General features: G+C 37.4%; 1 protein-coding gene across 1 annotated transcript in view; it reads left to right on the top strand.

Annotated features, from left to right (window-relative positions):
- hecw2a (HECT, C2 and WW domain containing E3 ubiquitin protein ligase 2a) overlaps window positions 1-14,484 on the top strand; it is a 61,188-nt gene that overhangs the window by 40,424 nt on the left and 6,280 nt on the right. The window contains exons 16-25 of the mRNA XM_066686642.1: window positions 995-1,097; window positions 4,369-4,465; window positions 4,796-4,879; window positions 6,470-6,558; window positions 6,930-7,050; window positions 8,336-8,449; window positions 8,783-8,935; window positions 9,034-9,132; window positions 10,530-10,659; window positions 11,037-11,183. Coding sequence (XP_066542739.1) covers window positions 995-1,097; window positions 4,369-4,465; window positions 4,796-4,879; window positions 6,470-6,558; window positions 6,930-7,050; window positions 8,336-8,449; window positions 8,783-8,935; window positions 9,034-9,132; window positions 10,530-10,659; window positions 11,037-11,183 — 1,137 coding nt within the window. The remainder of the gene's footprint in view (window positions 1-994; window positions 1,098-4,368; window positions 4,466-4,795; window positions 4,880-6,469; window positions 6,559-6,929; window positions 7,051-8,335; window positions 8,450-8,782; window positions 8,936-9,033; window positions 9,133-10,529; window positions 10,660-11,036; window positions 11,184-14,484) is intronic.

Raw genomic sequence — 14,484 nt, 5'->3', positions numbered from 1 at the left:
TTCTGGACAGTAGTTCAAGGGCCAGTGTTTTGCAGAATGAGGAAGGATGGCCAAATCTGACTATGGTCTTGAGGTCAGAGGAGGCCTCCAGATCCACATCTTTCCAAACTGGTGGACCAGTGTGAGGTTACAGAGGGAGAGAGTTTCAGATCCTAAGTCCCCATGTGAGTTGAATTAATTTATGATCATGAAAGCAATCAGCATATTATGACCTTACAGCACTACACTTACTGCTCCAACTTGTGTCCTCATTTCTGTTTCAGCTCATTTCTGAGTCTTTCAGCTCACATAATTTTAGTCCAGTATTATCACTCTATCTTTGTCTCTCTCTCTCTCTGCTCTATATACCATAATGTCCATGGTGGGAATATCAAAGCAGATTCTTCTTGTAGCTAGGTAACCACCTGTGAGATTTGTGCTGTAAGCATTTCTCACAAGAGCCCTCTGCCCCGTGATTCAGAAGTTGCTTAGTCCAGTAAACCAGCTGTGGATCCAGCGTAGCAGCCACAGAGGTTCCATTCTCCCTATTACAGCTCTGTGGAAAATCACAATGATTTAGAAGCTGTAGTTTTAAGGTAGAAATAATACATTATGTTACTTTAAAGAATATTTGACTAATGATTCCTATTATAAAATACAGAACTATTTTTGCGAATGAAAAATTATTTAAAGAACAATTTCAGTGTATACAATTAATTATTTACTGCTTTCTGTTTTTGATTTTCCCAACTTTTAAAAATGAAAGACCTTAAAGAATTTTTTTGTAATGCCAAAGAGGAATCTCTTCTTTTCTCAATAGTACCTTTCTCTGAATAATTCCTTATGTTGCAGTTTTGAAAATAAAATGTTGAGTTCTTATAAAAAATGTTTTTAAAATTTAAAGACATTCCACAAAATACACACATTTTTTTACACGAATCAAAAATATCTCCCAGAGCTCTATGTTCAAGCAAAGAAATATTTGGGGACTATTCTAAGTATATTTATTTTTTAGGTTGTAGAAGACTCACGCTCCCCAAGCCCCCCAATGCAGCCACGACCCTCCAGTACCTTCAGCGGTTCCAGCCGCAGCCAATATCAAGACCTGGTACCTGTGGGTACGTACATGCACTTTCATTTCTACACTGACAGCAAATAACTGGTTAACTGATTTAAACTGTACTGACAATTCCATACATTCAAAGAGGCGCAGCATAACTTAACCTAGTGGTTGTTCACCTTATTTATGTGTACCCACCTTTGCAGCTGATAACAGATTGAACAGATATGTGGAGATATTGTTATTCTTCACTGATGATTATATTTTGGTTTTTTAAATTTTGACTACTTTAAGATTGCACAAAATCTGTAGTATTCAGGTCAGGTTACTTTCCTTCTACTTTAAAAATCTTACATGCTTTTGGTTATGTGTTCACATAATTTTCTCATGAGTCAGTTCACGTGTTGGATTTTGAGTTTTATTTGTCATATACGAAAAGGACCAAACAAGCTGTTATCACCAAAAGGCAACATCTGTCATAGTAGGCAGGTGCATCAGTGCCCATGGCATGGGTGACTTGTATATGTGTGAAGGTATAATTGATGTAGAGGTGTGTATTGGGATTTTGGAGACACATATGCTACTATCAAGATGATGACTTTTTACCCTGGAAGTCCATGGTTATTTCAGCAAGACAATGCCAGGCCCTTTTCTACACATGTTGCAACAGTGTGGCTTCTTCAAAACAGAAAGCTTGATTGGACTGCTGGCAGTATTTTAATCTTTTATTGAAAGTGTATAGCGCATCATGAAAACAACAATTAGTCCACTTGCAAAATTGCAAACATTTGTATGTTCATTTTCCAGATGATTAAAATTTGTGATTAATAGGTAAGGTAGTAAACATGATGGTGGTAAACATGACTCAGTAACTTTTTGGAGTGTGTAGAAGGTATCAAATTGTAACATTATTTGTATTCACAAATTCCATAAGATTAGTTAAATTGTTTCTTTGTACCTTTTCAGATTAATGAGAATTAACCAGTCACAGATGCTTTTTTTTATTGCATTTAACAAATGTCACATTTTGTTTCTGGACATGGGGTTGTATTATTCATTCATTCATTCATTTTCTTTTCCGCTTCTCCATTTCAGGGTCGTGGTGGGGTTGTATTAACATACTTTAATTAAAATTTTATGTAGTTCCAAGGAAGTGAGCTTTCCAAATGAATAGCTGTCCAAATGAATAGGTGTCATAAATTTCAGTCTTACAAAATGTTTGGGAGTCAGTTGCAGGTTTATTCAAGAGACAAAAACCAAGTTGAAGAGGAGTCAAAAAACCATGAAGACCATCCGAGAAAAAACAACCATAATCCTAAGGGTAAACCGATCAAAGGAATAAACCAAGTCCAAAGCCAAGATAAAAAAAAAAAAAAACAGAAAAAGCTTATACTAATGCTCAGAATTGCCAATATAGTTGAAACAATACTTCGCGACCTGTAGAATAGAATAGGGTTCTATGGGAACATGACATAAGTCTGCTTGAACCTGTTTTACTATGGTTTATATGGTCTGGGTTACCTTTTCCTTTATACCTTTAGGTGGTGCTCTCTTATAAATAAGCAACAAAAACTAAAGGGATGTGTCAGGATCACGGGGAGGCGGACGCACACGCTAAAGCACAGATAAACTTTAATTTACAAACAATAACAAAACAAAGAGACTTTAACAAAAAGACAAGAAACGGGGAGCCAAGCAGGCTAAACGGGACACGAGGAGCTTATCAGGGCAAACGGGACAGACAGACTAAAGAACGAAACGACAGAGGAAATGAAACAACAACGTGGAAACCAATAACGGAGAGAGAAAGTCAGTCAGTCAGTCAGTCAGTCAGTCAGTCAGTCAGTCAGTCAGTCAGTCAGACGGACAAAGAACAAATGACCAACAAACAGGAAGTGCAGGAAGGGGACTTAAATACAAAACACAGACGAGACGCACCTGAGACAGATAACAAGGGGGCAGGGTAACAAATGACACAGACGAGGAGGCGGAACAAAGGCAGGACTAGGACATAAACAAACATAGCCATGTGCTAAAAGAGATGGCAGGATGTGTTTCACATTTTGTCACACTTATATGTAAAGTAAGCGTAGTTTAATTGCATATTGGTACATTGGATAGCAGTTTTCTCTTTCATATCCCTAGTTCAGATCCCAGTCATTTTGATTCCATTACCAAGGTTCTATGTATACTGATGCCATTTGACATAGGGTTTGTGATTGGATGTAGAAATCCAAAGAGAGGTGGCTGTATTTTTATGTATAAGTCACTCAGGTCATAGATGAGTGTTTTTACTTCCTGCCAGTTGGCAGTTTGCCCGTTGCCACTTAGTATCAGATATGTCTTTTGGCAGGTCCTGACTAAGTCTGGGCTCCATCTTTTTTACACTGAGTAGAATGGCCATATTTCTCACATTCTCACATCACAACTGATATGTTCTTTCACAGGCTGCTAAAAAAATGTAACTCACACTATACACTGACATGCCATGGGATAGCAGTATGTAAATTGATTATGAAGTGGCGTTAACAAAATGGAGGTAACACCACTTGATAATCAAATAACGTACGGCTACTTTTGGCCTGCCAGAGTTTGGCCAAAATTGTATAGTCTTCTACTCATCCAATATTTTTGTTTTTCTGATAGCTAGAGTATTAATAGGATCCAGTTATAGTAACAGCCTCTGCTCTTCTGATAATTGTGGGACATTTTATGGCATTAAGCCATGAGAACCTTAGTTGAAGTCAGGTACTTAAGTTGGATAATTAGTACTGGATCATTAAATAGTCCTGGAGCTCATCACATATATATTGGTTAGAGTTACATCACACTAAAGAACACAGTTCCATTGCGTGGAACATTGTGTTTCAGTGTTAGGAGAGTTTTATACCCTTTATACCCTTCTAGGCCACATTTGGTATTAAGCATCGTAACTGCATGCTCTTGTACACCTCTTTCTGAGTGTCATATTTAGCGTCAAGTTTCTGTATGGATCTAATACAAGCTAAAATATCTCAAAATTATCCAATTACAAGGTGTGTCCACAAACATTTGAATTTATAGTATGGTATTTATGTATATTGAATGAGCAGGTGGTAATGTACTGTTGGCCATATTGTGTATTTTCCACACTGATTATTTATATAGTTTTAGTATCTTTATTATGCTGAGTGGTAACATCTACTGTAACTAATTTACGGTACCTAACTTACAGCCATGTCCCTGTCACCCCACAATGTCCTGCAAGTTCTACTCTCCTGTTATGGAACAGTTCAGATTTGTAGCATAATTTTAACATATTAAGCCAACAATCTTCTGTTGTTCTACAGCTTATAATGAGAAGATTGTGGCATTCCTGCGACAGCCCAACATCTTTGAGATTCTGCAGGAAAGACAACCAGAGCTCGTGAGAAACCATTCACTAAAGTAAGTTTTGCACTGAAGCTACAATAGGGGGACATTGTATAAATGTATTTCTCACAATTTTAAAGCAAAAATATGTAATGTCATGCAACATGCAGAAGAACACTTTGCATATAGAGTGGGTTGTGCTTCAAAAACATATGTTGAACATATGAATCTGATGATTATCTTTAATTAACTCAGTTCTGAAGAAGTTAATTTTCTAATGTATATGGCATTATTACAAATGCTTAATAATGTTTGATGCTATGCTGAATTTGTTTATGAAATTATGTTCTATGAGTGAGATTAATTTGAATGTCTATATTAAAGCTTTTGCACTTGCATTTGCAGAGAGAAAGTCCAATTTATTCGCAATGAAGGGGCATCGGGATTGGCCCGACTCTCCAGTGATGCAGATCTAGTCATGCTGCTCAGGTCTGTGTGTGTGTGTCAATATTGCGTATTGTTCTTAATGGATTGTATTTACATGTTTGAGTGAACACAATATCTACCATTCAGCAATTTGGAATCACTTATCCTGTTAATATTTTTTCTTAGTTTCTACACCACAAATGTTTTAAATAGAAAATAGGTTTAAATTTTAGTGAATTAGGCTTTAATATTAAAATAACATTTTTATCTGTCTATATTTTACATATTTTTAAAAAGAAAACAATAAACAATTAATGCAATTAATCTCATCTGTCCATGTAGTTAATAATGATATCTTCATGTAGAGAGCTTCATATGTTAACTTTATGATGAGGTGTGGTGGTGTTGTGGTCAAGGAGTAATTATCCTGACCTCCCTAGAATTTATTAATGCTATGTCTGCAGCAAAAACAGCTATATATACCCTTTATTTCAGAAGATATTTTGAATGAGTGGGTGTCTACAAACATTTGTATATGTACTGTATTGTGTGTTAGATAGCGTTCTGTTTTAACATTTCTTTGGCATATCCTCTCCAAGAAGTAACCACTGGCAGTACAAGAGGATAATGGTTGATGGTGACTTGAGACAGTGACATTGTTTTTCTATTACTGTACTATTTTCTACTATTTTTATACTATTACTGTTTCCCCCCACAGTCCAAAAAAAAACACATGTTGGCTACTCAAAAGTGTCCATAGGTGTGTGTGTTTGTGTGTGTGAGTGAATGTGTGAGTGTGTGTTACCCTGCGAAAGATTGGCGGCCCATCCAGGGTGTATTCCTGCCATGCACCCAGTGATTCCGGGTAGGCTCCACACCCACCAAGACCCTGAACTGGATAAGCTGTTACAATGAAAGAATGAATGAATATACTGTACTCAGATAACTAATCCATTGAAGGTGAGGTGTGGCTTAAAACCTTGGTGTCAGTGTAAAGTTTTTAAAATATAACAGGGAAGCTTTAAATGTGTGATATTTTAGCTCAGTGTTAGTTAGCTGATACTGACTAACTAGTTAGTTAGCTGATATTTTATTTTCTGATACTAAGAAAATAAATTCACAAAAACATGTTGAAAGTTTAATTTAATAAAATCTATATAAGTATAAAATGACCTAGAGCTTGTTTTTATTGGGCACTGCTGTGATTTTTCATGTGCCATTATTCTACCAAGTTTAGAGGCTCTGAAACTTCTCTTTCTTTGTGCTTTATTCGACCGTAGTATATGTAGCATTGACGTAGCATTGACACTAAATACATAAATTCTGGAGGGCACACGGTTGAGACATCTCATGGTTATTATAAGTAATGTATAACGTTGGTTATAAAGGGTTTCATTCATTCATTTGTTGTCTGAAACTGCTTATCCAGTTCAGGGTCATGGTGGGCCTGGATCCTATCCGGAATTATAAAGGGTTTCACTTGAGAGAAAATGCTAAGGGGCCAAGTTGATGAAGGCTAGGTAAAAGTGCTTTGGTTTTGAAAAAAAATGCTAGATAATAAGCATGTTAAATGGCATCAATTTAAAGTCCTGCTAGTGGCCAAGTTTGTATAAATGTGTGAACCTATCACATGGCCCCTCTCTCCTTTCACAGTCTGTTTGAAGAGGAAGTGATGTCTTACGTGCCACCCCATGCCTTATTGCACCCCAGCTACTGTCATGCCTCCCCACAGAGCTCTCCTGGTGAGTGGTCACAAGACCGTGTCCTCTTTTTCCTATTCTAGTTTTCCCCATGTTCCTGTCTGATTAGAAGTTAAAGTGATAATTTAATTAAAAAATAAATTTTTAAATAATTCTGTATGGTATAAATTGAAAGGGTTTAAATTAGATTTTCTGTGGAACTTTCACTTTAAAGCTCAGCGTTACACTGTGAACGTGCCCAGTCCTGGAAGGATCATTGCATGTCTTTTGAAACTTGAAATGCATGATGAATAAAATACGTATGCATGCATTTAAACGTACAAAGCAGTATATGAAATTATTTTGCACATTTAAATGGTCTTATATTTTCATTCTTATCTCTGGCCTTGTCATTCCCAAACAAATGCTCATAGGTACTTCTCGAGCAAATGCTCGTGCCCCTGCCCCATACAAACGCGACTTTGAGGCTAAGCTAAGAAATTTCTACCGCAAACTGGAGACTAAGGGCTACGGGCAGGGTCCAGGAAAAGTGAAGTAAGTAAGACAATAAATTTGTTTAACTCTACTGGTCCAAAAATAGGTGAGCCAAATATAAAATAGTGGTTGGTATAGGATAATGGGTAACATTGTTGACCTCCACACAGCATCTAAGGTTCACTTATCAGCTTGGGCAAAAAAAAAAACATGTTTAATTCTTATATAATCACCTCTGAAGGACTTGTTCCATTCAAGAGAATTTTGTGTAAGACGTCCTGTTTGCCATTTCCAGTTAAAATTATTTTAACTGTTAACCGTCAATGTGCCAGCAAGATGTGATTCAATTTTGCACAATTCACTTGCAGTTAGTTTTCAATTTAGATGGAATTAAATAGCCTGGAACTCCTCTGTGTTTTATTTCTGTCCAGATCAGCTACTGTATGTGAGTGTCTTTCTCTCTCTTCCTATGAGAAAAATCATGGGCTGAATTTTTGACTGTTTTTCACCACACTCATCTGAGTTAAAAACTCCAAAATGTATTTGATTTAAAAAATAAAAAAAAAAAGCTCATGAGTTATAATAAGAATAATAATTTAAATGCAGTCAGAATATTAACTGAATTATCACTGGCTCCATTGAGATTTTTTGTTCTTTTAATTATATTTATATCAGTTTTATATTTAATAATGCATATTAACACTCATTTCTCATAATGAATTACAAATGTAGTTTTATATTTTTATTAATGTTATCTTTTAGGTGTATTTATATTTATGTATGATATTAATCAGAGGGAATATTTGTGGAGAGGCTGAAGAGCCTCAGTGCTCTGGGAGCTGTGCAGTGGTCACCCACTCAGTCAAAGAGACAACACTAAGGAGTTAAACCGGTCATATGTCTGGCTACTTCATCATGTCCTCCTCCCTCTCTGTCATAACTCTGCTGATGTGGTTAAGATTCAACATTTTGCATCATATTTTGAAAACAGTCTCACCGCTTTAACTCGGACCAACAACTAACACTGTGAACAGGAAGCTCTTCAGCAAGACTTCTAATGCATGTGCCTACATCTATAACATGATTAAAATGGTAAATTAAAGTGTGTGCGCATTATAAAAAAACAACAATTTATATATTTTTATTTATCATTATTTATATGATAATGATAATTAAATTCTTAAATAGGAAATAATAAAAATGGTTGCTATAAGCATATTGCAATTGCTGTAATACACATTTCCTCTACCTCCCAATCCCCAATATAACCAGCAACACTGAACCCTCATTTTCTCCTTTAAAGGCTGCAGTGACTATAATTATGCCTCTGTTTTATTTTTTCCAGACTGATAATTCGCCGGGACCATCTGTTGGAAGATGCCTTTAATCAGATTATGTGCTACTCCCGCAAGGACCTGCAGAGGAGCAAGCTCTATGTCAGCTTTGTTGGAGAGGAAGGGTGGGTCCAGGGTGCTGTGGGAAAAAAAAAATCATATCTTATTTATCATATAAATAAGACTATAAAATTGCCATATACTGTCTGTAATTTCATAGAACTGTTCCAGGCATGGTCAGCAATAGCTGTGGATAAAATGACCATTGTCTAAGCTTGTTAACTAAAATGAATTGGTGAAGGTGGTGGGAGGGGGTTGACTGCTGCGAGAGGTATGACTGTAGGCAGATTAAACTTTTCTGTGTCTTCCACATGATAGACTAAGTTACCTGGTGTGGGTCAATATCTACATGTTTCCTGAAGTTGTCTAACTTTACACAGTCTTACTTTGCCAATCAGGTTGGACTACAGTGGCCCATCGAGGGAGTTTTTCTTTTTGGTGTCCCGAGAGCTCTTCAACCCTTACTATGGACTTTTTGAGTACTCAGCCAATGACACTTACACTGTGCAAATCAGCCCAATGTCAGCCTTTGTGGACAACCATCATGAATGGTGAGCTGACAGTAAAAGAGATATCATCCTTTTAACCATTTTTCTTCATGGATCATTAAAAGTTTTTGCTGAAATTCACCTGCTTGTACACTTCTCAGGTTCCGGTTCAGTGGGCGTATTTTGGGCCTTGCTTTGATTCACCAGTATCTTCTAGATGCCTTCTTCACTCGACCATTTTATAAAGGACTGCTACGAATGTGAGCCTTAATACTGAAATACACTATATGACTAAAAGTTAACTCTCCCAGTGGTTCACACTTTGCTATACTAACATTTTTATTCATTTACAAGTTCCCAGATCAAACACATGTTGCTATTTCTCACAAAAAGAATTATGTTCAAAAATCTGCTATCAACACAAGACAAACTTTTGTTACAGCGTGTAATTCACTGATTACACAATCATTGCAATTTTTTAGAAGACCATTAATTTATTCATCCAATTTCTGCAACTGCTTATCAGTTTCAGATTTGAGGCTGGTCCAGAGCCTACCTGGAATCACTGGGTTCAAGGCAGGAACACACTGTGGACAAAGTCAGAACAGTTAATTGTATCTTGATATCTAAATTTTCACACGTATGATTATTATTTACTTACACTGAAGGCAGGGCAACTGTGGCCTAGTGATTAGAAGAGGCCTTAGTCCTTTCATCTCCCTCCCTGTGATGAAGAATCTGGCTGCACCGTCTCATTCACCTGAAAAAAAAAAAAAAAAAAATATATATATATATATATATATATATATATATATATATATATATATATATATAGAGAGAGAGAGAGAGAGAGAGAGAGAGAGAGAGAGAGCTTAATGCTTGGCATAATTAACAAACATCCCTACCTGAACTCAGAAATATTTATGTAGCTGAATGCAATAACATCCTCACAATCATCTGCCAATGTCATGTATAAAGACCTCTTAAAATAGTATATAAAGGTTGTTACTGCCGCAAACACGGGACAAATTCTGTATCATCACCTTATATTGCAAAAGAAACATTGGTTACATTGGTAAAATTGGTTGGTGCAGTCTGTTTTAACCTTCATTTTTTTTATGTAAATATTACAAGAACTTTATTCATATTATAAATCCAGAGGTATTCTTACTACCCTCTTACCTCATGAATTTATGACACATAGCTTGTTGAATCTCCATGACAAATCATTGCCTATAGAATGAGTTGCTTGTGAGTCTATGGACTAAAGGGGTATAAAAGCTCTCCAGCACTGATCTGTGTAGCACTTTATCTATATTTTGAAATAGCCATAGCACCATCCAAAATTTTCACTGACATAATAACAACTTATAAAGTTAATTACAAGAATATTAAGGACATTTCTTATGTGTCTATAGAAGGAAAAATCAAATATAAGCAAAATAATCTGTAATTCTTATTTGCTAGTCTATTTCATAAAAAATCTGGCTAAGATTTTTATTTAAACCTGGGTAACACGAATAGATTTTTCTTTTGTTGGTTATAAGCTGTACTTAAGGTTTTAATAGTTGTATTATGTTAACATGCATATTATATGACACATGGTACACAGTAACAGTTCAGATTTCTGTACAAGGTACATGTGCCCTTTCTGCAGCCCGTGTGATCTAAGCGACTTAGAATTCTTGGATGAGGAGTTCCACCAGAGCCTACAGTGGATGAAGGACAATGACATTGAGAACATGCTGGATCTCACATTTACTGTCAATGAAGAGGTGTTTGGTCAGGTCAGCAGGACTTGTTGGTGTATGCACTAAAAAAAGCCATGATACTTTTTGGCACTGACAATTTTCCAGTTTATCTTTATCCATTACAAGTTTCTTTAAATATTGTTATTATAATGTTATTTTAATAACCTGTGAGTTTCTGGTTCAAAAAGCTCTCTAGGCTTAAATGTACATAAAAACCTGTAGAAACAATGAAATCTAAGGCACTACTCTTTTGGAAGTATATTATCTCAGATCATTTTTGGAATTTGCTTTATAATAGTCTTATCTGTATATAAAGAAGTATATTACTAATTTGAAAATTTGTTTGATGTTCATATTTATAGAAAATTAGTTTGATGTTCATATAGGTGATAAAGATATTTTTGTCATTCCAGATTACAGAGCGGGAGCTGAAGCCTGGTGGTGCTGGTGTTCCAGTATCTGAGAAAAATAAGAAGGAGTACATTGAGCGTATGGTGAAGTGGCGCATAGAGAGGGGAGTGGCCCAGCAGACTGAAAGCCTAGTGCGAGGCTTCTACGAAGTAAGACATTTATCTACTAATATAACACTAGCACTGGAATGGCTGAATGACTTTTACATTTGTTCACAATACAGAAAATGATCTTTGGAAATGACAACAACTCACATGCAAATATGTACAATATTATATTTTATCAATTAGCACAGTTGCCACTGTTTAATCCTGTATTTTTCTCTAATTAATGTCTAATGTTTACCTAGCTTCTGTTTGCTGTTCTTGAAAACCAATTGACTTTTGTTTGCCCAAAAAAAAAAAAAACCATACACAACTTTCTTAGAAAAATGATGCTATAGAAGAACCACTTTTGGTTTAAAAACCACTTTTGCAAAAATATTTAAATGGACGAAGAACCTTAAGACTGAGTGATGGATATATAAACTGTAAAAAGGCTCTTCACACTCACATGACACTTAAACAAACATGGTGCCACTCCAGTGTGTGTTCCCACCTTGCACAGTGTAAACATGCATTGTCACTTGTAAATAATCAGCTAAGGTTTAGGTAAACATCACTTGAGCATTCATATTAAGTTACTGGTTTTTTTGAGAGCCCACAAGCCAACTAATGCTATCACCAGCATACATAGCTAGTTGCTACATTCAAATTTTAAAATATTAAAAACAGTATTTTACCCATCAGTATAGTCCTACACTCATAAAAAATATGGTAAATGACAAAGAAGCAGTTATATACACCAAATAGCACCATTAATATGAATAAATGAAGCAAGGAAAGGAGGCTATAGTAAAACATGAAGTACTTCATCTGTAACGTGTTTTTGTAACAAGTTAACATTGTGTTTAGTGTTAACTTATATATGTCTGTTACAAGGTAAGGCATTAAAGAAAATGAAAGAAGGATATACAGTCCTGATCAAAGCTTTAAGCCTAAAAATTTCAAGAATTAGCATTTTACACTATTGGATATTGAGAAGGTTCTAATTAGATCTTCACAATGCTAAAAGAAGGAATGGGAACAAGAGACAAAAGATTTTGGCAATTTATTGAAAACTGTTCATCAAGGATGTTCATCAGCTGACTGCCAGTCCGATGTGTCACCCAGGAGAGCCCTACAACATCCAGAGCCTTGAGGAATTCTGTGTCAAACTCATACACTCCCAGGGCCCTACCGCCAATGAGTTCTCTGACTACCTCGGCCTGGGTAATAGACGAGCCCTCCTCTGAGGCCCCAAACTCTGCTTCTTTTGTAGAAGACATGCTGGTGGGATTGAGAAGATCCTCAAAGTATTCATACCACCACCTAAATATGTTCACCACCGAGTGTGGGGATTGCCACCATGACAGGCTCGGACAAAGTTGCAGCCACATCTTCTCTTAGCCAACTCAAAGGCATGGTCCATTCAGACTCAGTATCACCAGCCTCCCCTGGGATGCAGTCTAAGCTATGCTGGATGTGGGGGATAAAGATCTTTCAGACATATTCCTCTGCCAGATTTTCCCAGCAAACATTCAGCACACGTTTGAGCCTGCTAGGTCTGTCCGGCATCCTCCCCCAGAATTTGATCCAACTCACCACTAGGTGGTGATCAGTTGACAGCTCAGGACCTCTCTTCACCCAAGTATCCAGAACATATGGCTGCAGGTCCAACGTTACAACTATAAATTCAATCATCAAAATGCAGCATAGTGTATCCTGATGCCTGGTGTACTTGTAGACACCCTTATGCTCAAACATGGTGTTGGTTATGGATAAACTCTGATGGGGACAGAAATCCAATAACAGAAACCACTCTGGTTCAGATCAGGGGGGTCATTTCTCCCAGTCACACCCCTCCAGGTCTCACTGTCATTGCCCACGTCAGAGTTGAAGTCTGCATGCAGAGCAATGGAGTCCCCAGAATGAGTACATTCCAGCACCCCCTCTAGAGTCCCCAAGAAGGCCTGGTACGCTGAACTGCTGTTCGGTGAGCCCTTTCCTCAACCCGAAGGTGCAGGAAAATTACCCTCTTGTCCACTAGGGTAAACCCCAATATACAGGTGCTGAGCCAGGGTTCTAAGCCCACTCCTGCCCTACACCTCTCACCCTGGGCAACTCCAGAGTGAAAGAGCATCCAGCCCCTCTCAAGGGATTCTCTGGGTTCCAGAGCCCATACTGTGTGTCAAAGTAAGCCAAACTATATCTAGCCGGTACCTCTCAACCTCATGCACCAGCTCAGTTTCAACTCCATTCCCACCAGAGAGGTTACATTCCATGTTCCAAGAGACAGTTTCAGTAACCAAGCATCAAAACGCCAGGGGCCCATTGGAGAGTGGACCAATGTTGCTCCTTTGGACTAAGCCCCGGTAACCCTACTCCGGGCATGGGAAACTTTGTCCTTGTTGTTCTTTTCATCTGGGTCTTATGGATCACTCTTTGTCTGGCCCATCACCTAAAACCAATTTGCCTTGGGAGACCCTACTATTGGCTAATGCCAATGACAACTTAGTTTCTAGGCTCACATGCTCACGCAAACCCCTCCACCACATTAAGGTGGTAATCCAAAGGACCAATGGAGGTTGTGCAGGGGCGTCAAACAGCAGCTGGCTATGTGGAGATGTTGCAGTGGGCATCCCTCATGACTGAGGGCCCTCGTCTATTTGGTAATGGGTGGGTTTTTCAACAGGGCAATGTGGCAGTTCACAATGCCTGCCTGACAAAAGTTCTTCCAGGAGGATAACGTCACTCCGTTGGACCCTCCTGCATGTTCCCCTGATTTAAATCCATTTGAGAATATTTGGGGATGGATGGCAAGGGATGTTTACAAAGATGGACATCAGTTGGAGACAGTGGATGGCCTTCGTGAAGCCATCTTCAACACCTGGAGCAACATTTGCACTAGCCTCTTGGAAACACTTGCCTAAACAATTGTTTGAAGTTACTGAGTCATTTATTTGACACTTTAATTTCTGTTTAATATTTGTTTAATGTTTGTATTTCAGTTTAATTGTTTTCAATAAATTGTCTGCTCAATTTTTGTCTCTTCTCCCATTTCTACTTTTAGCATTGTGAAGCTCTACTTAGAACCTTAAGATCCAATAGTGCAAAATGCAAATTCTTACTATTTTTTAAACTGGTCAAGAGTGCATACAACATTTATATACCAATCAATTATAACATTATCACATCCTCGTTGATGCTACACTCATTTTGTCCATTCTCTCAACTCCACTGACCACACAGGAGCAATTTGTAGTTCCACAATTACAAAATGTAGTCCATCTAAGTGGACAAAATGTTTAAAAACTCCTACATCACTCCTGTGTCTGATCCACTCATACCAGCACAACACACATTTACACAA

This window comes from Hoplias malabaricus, chromosome 12, assembly GCF_029633855.1.
Source record: "Hoplias malabaricus isolate fHopMal1 chromosome 12, fHopMal1.hap1, whole genome shotgun sequence".
Taxonomy (NCBI): Eukaryota; Metazoa; Chordata; class Actinopteri; order Characiformes; family Erythrinidae; genus Hoplias; species Hoplias malabaricus.
The sequence above is the reverse complement of the archived record's forward strand: the minus strand, read 5'-3'. Positions and strand labels throughout refer to the sequence as shown.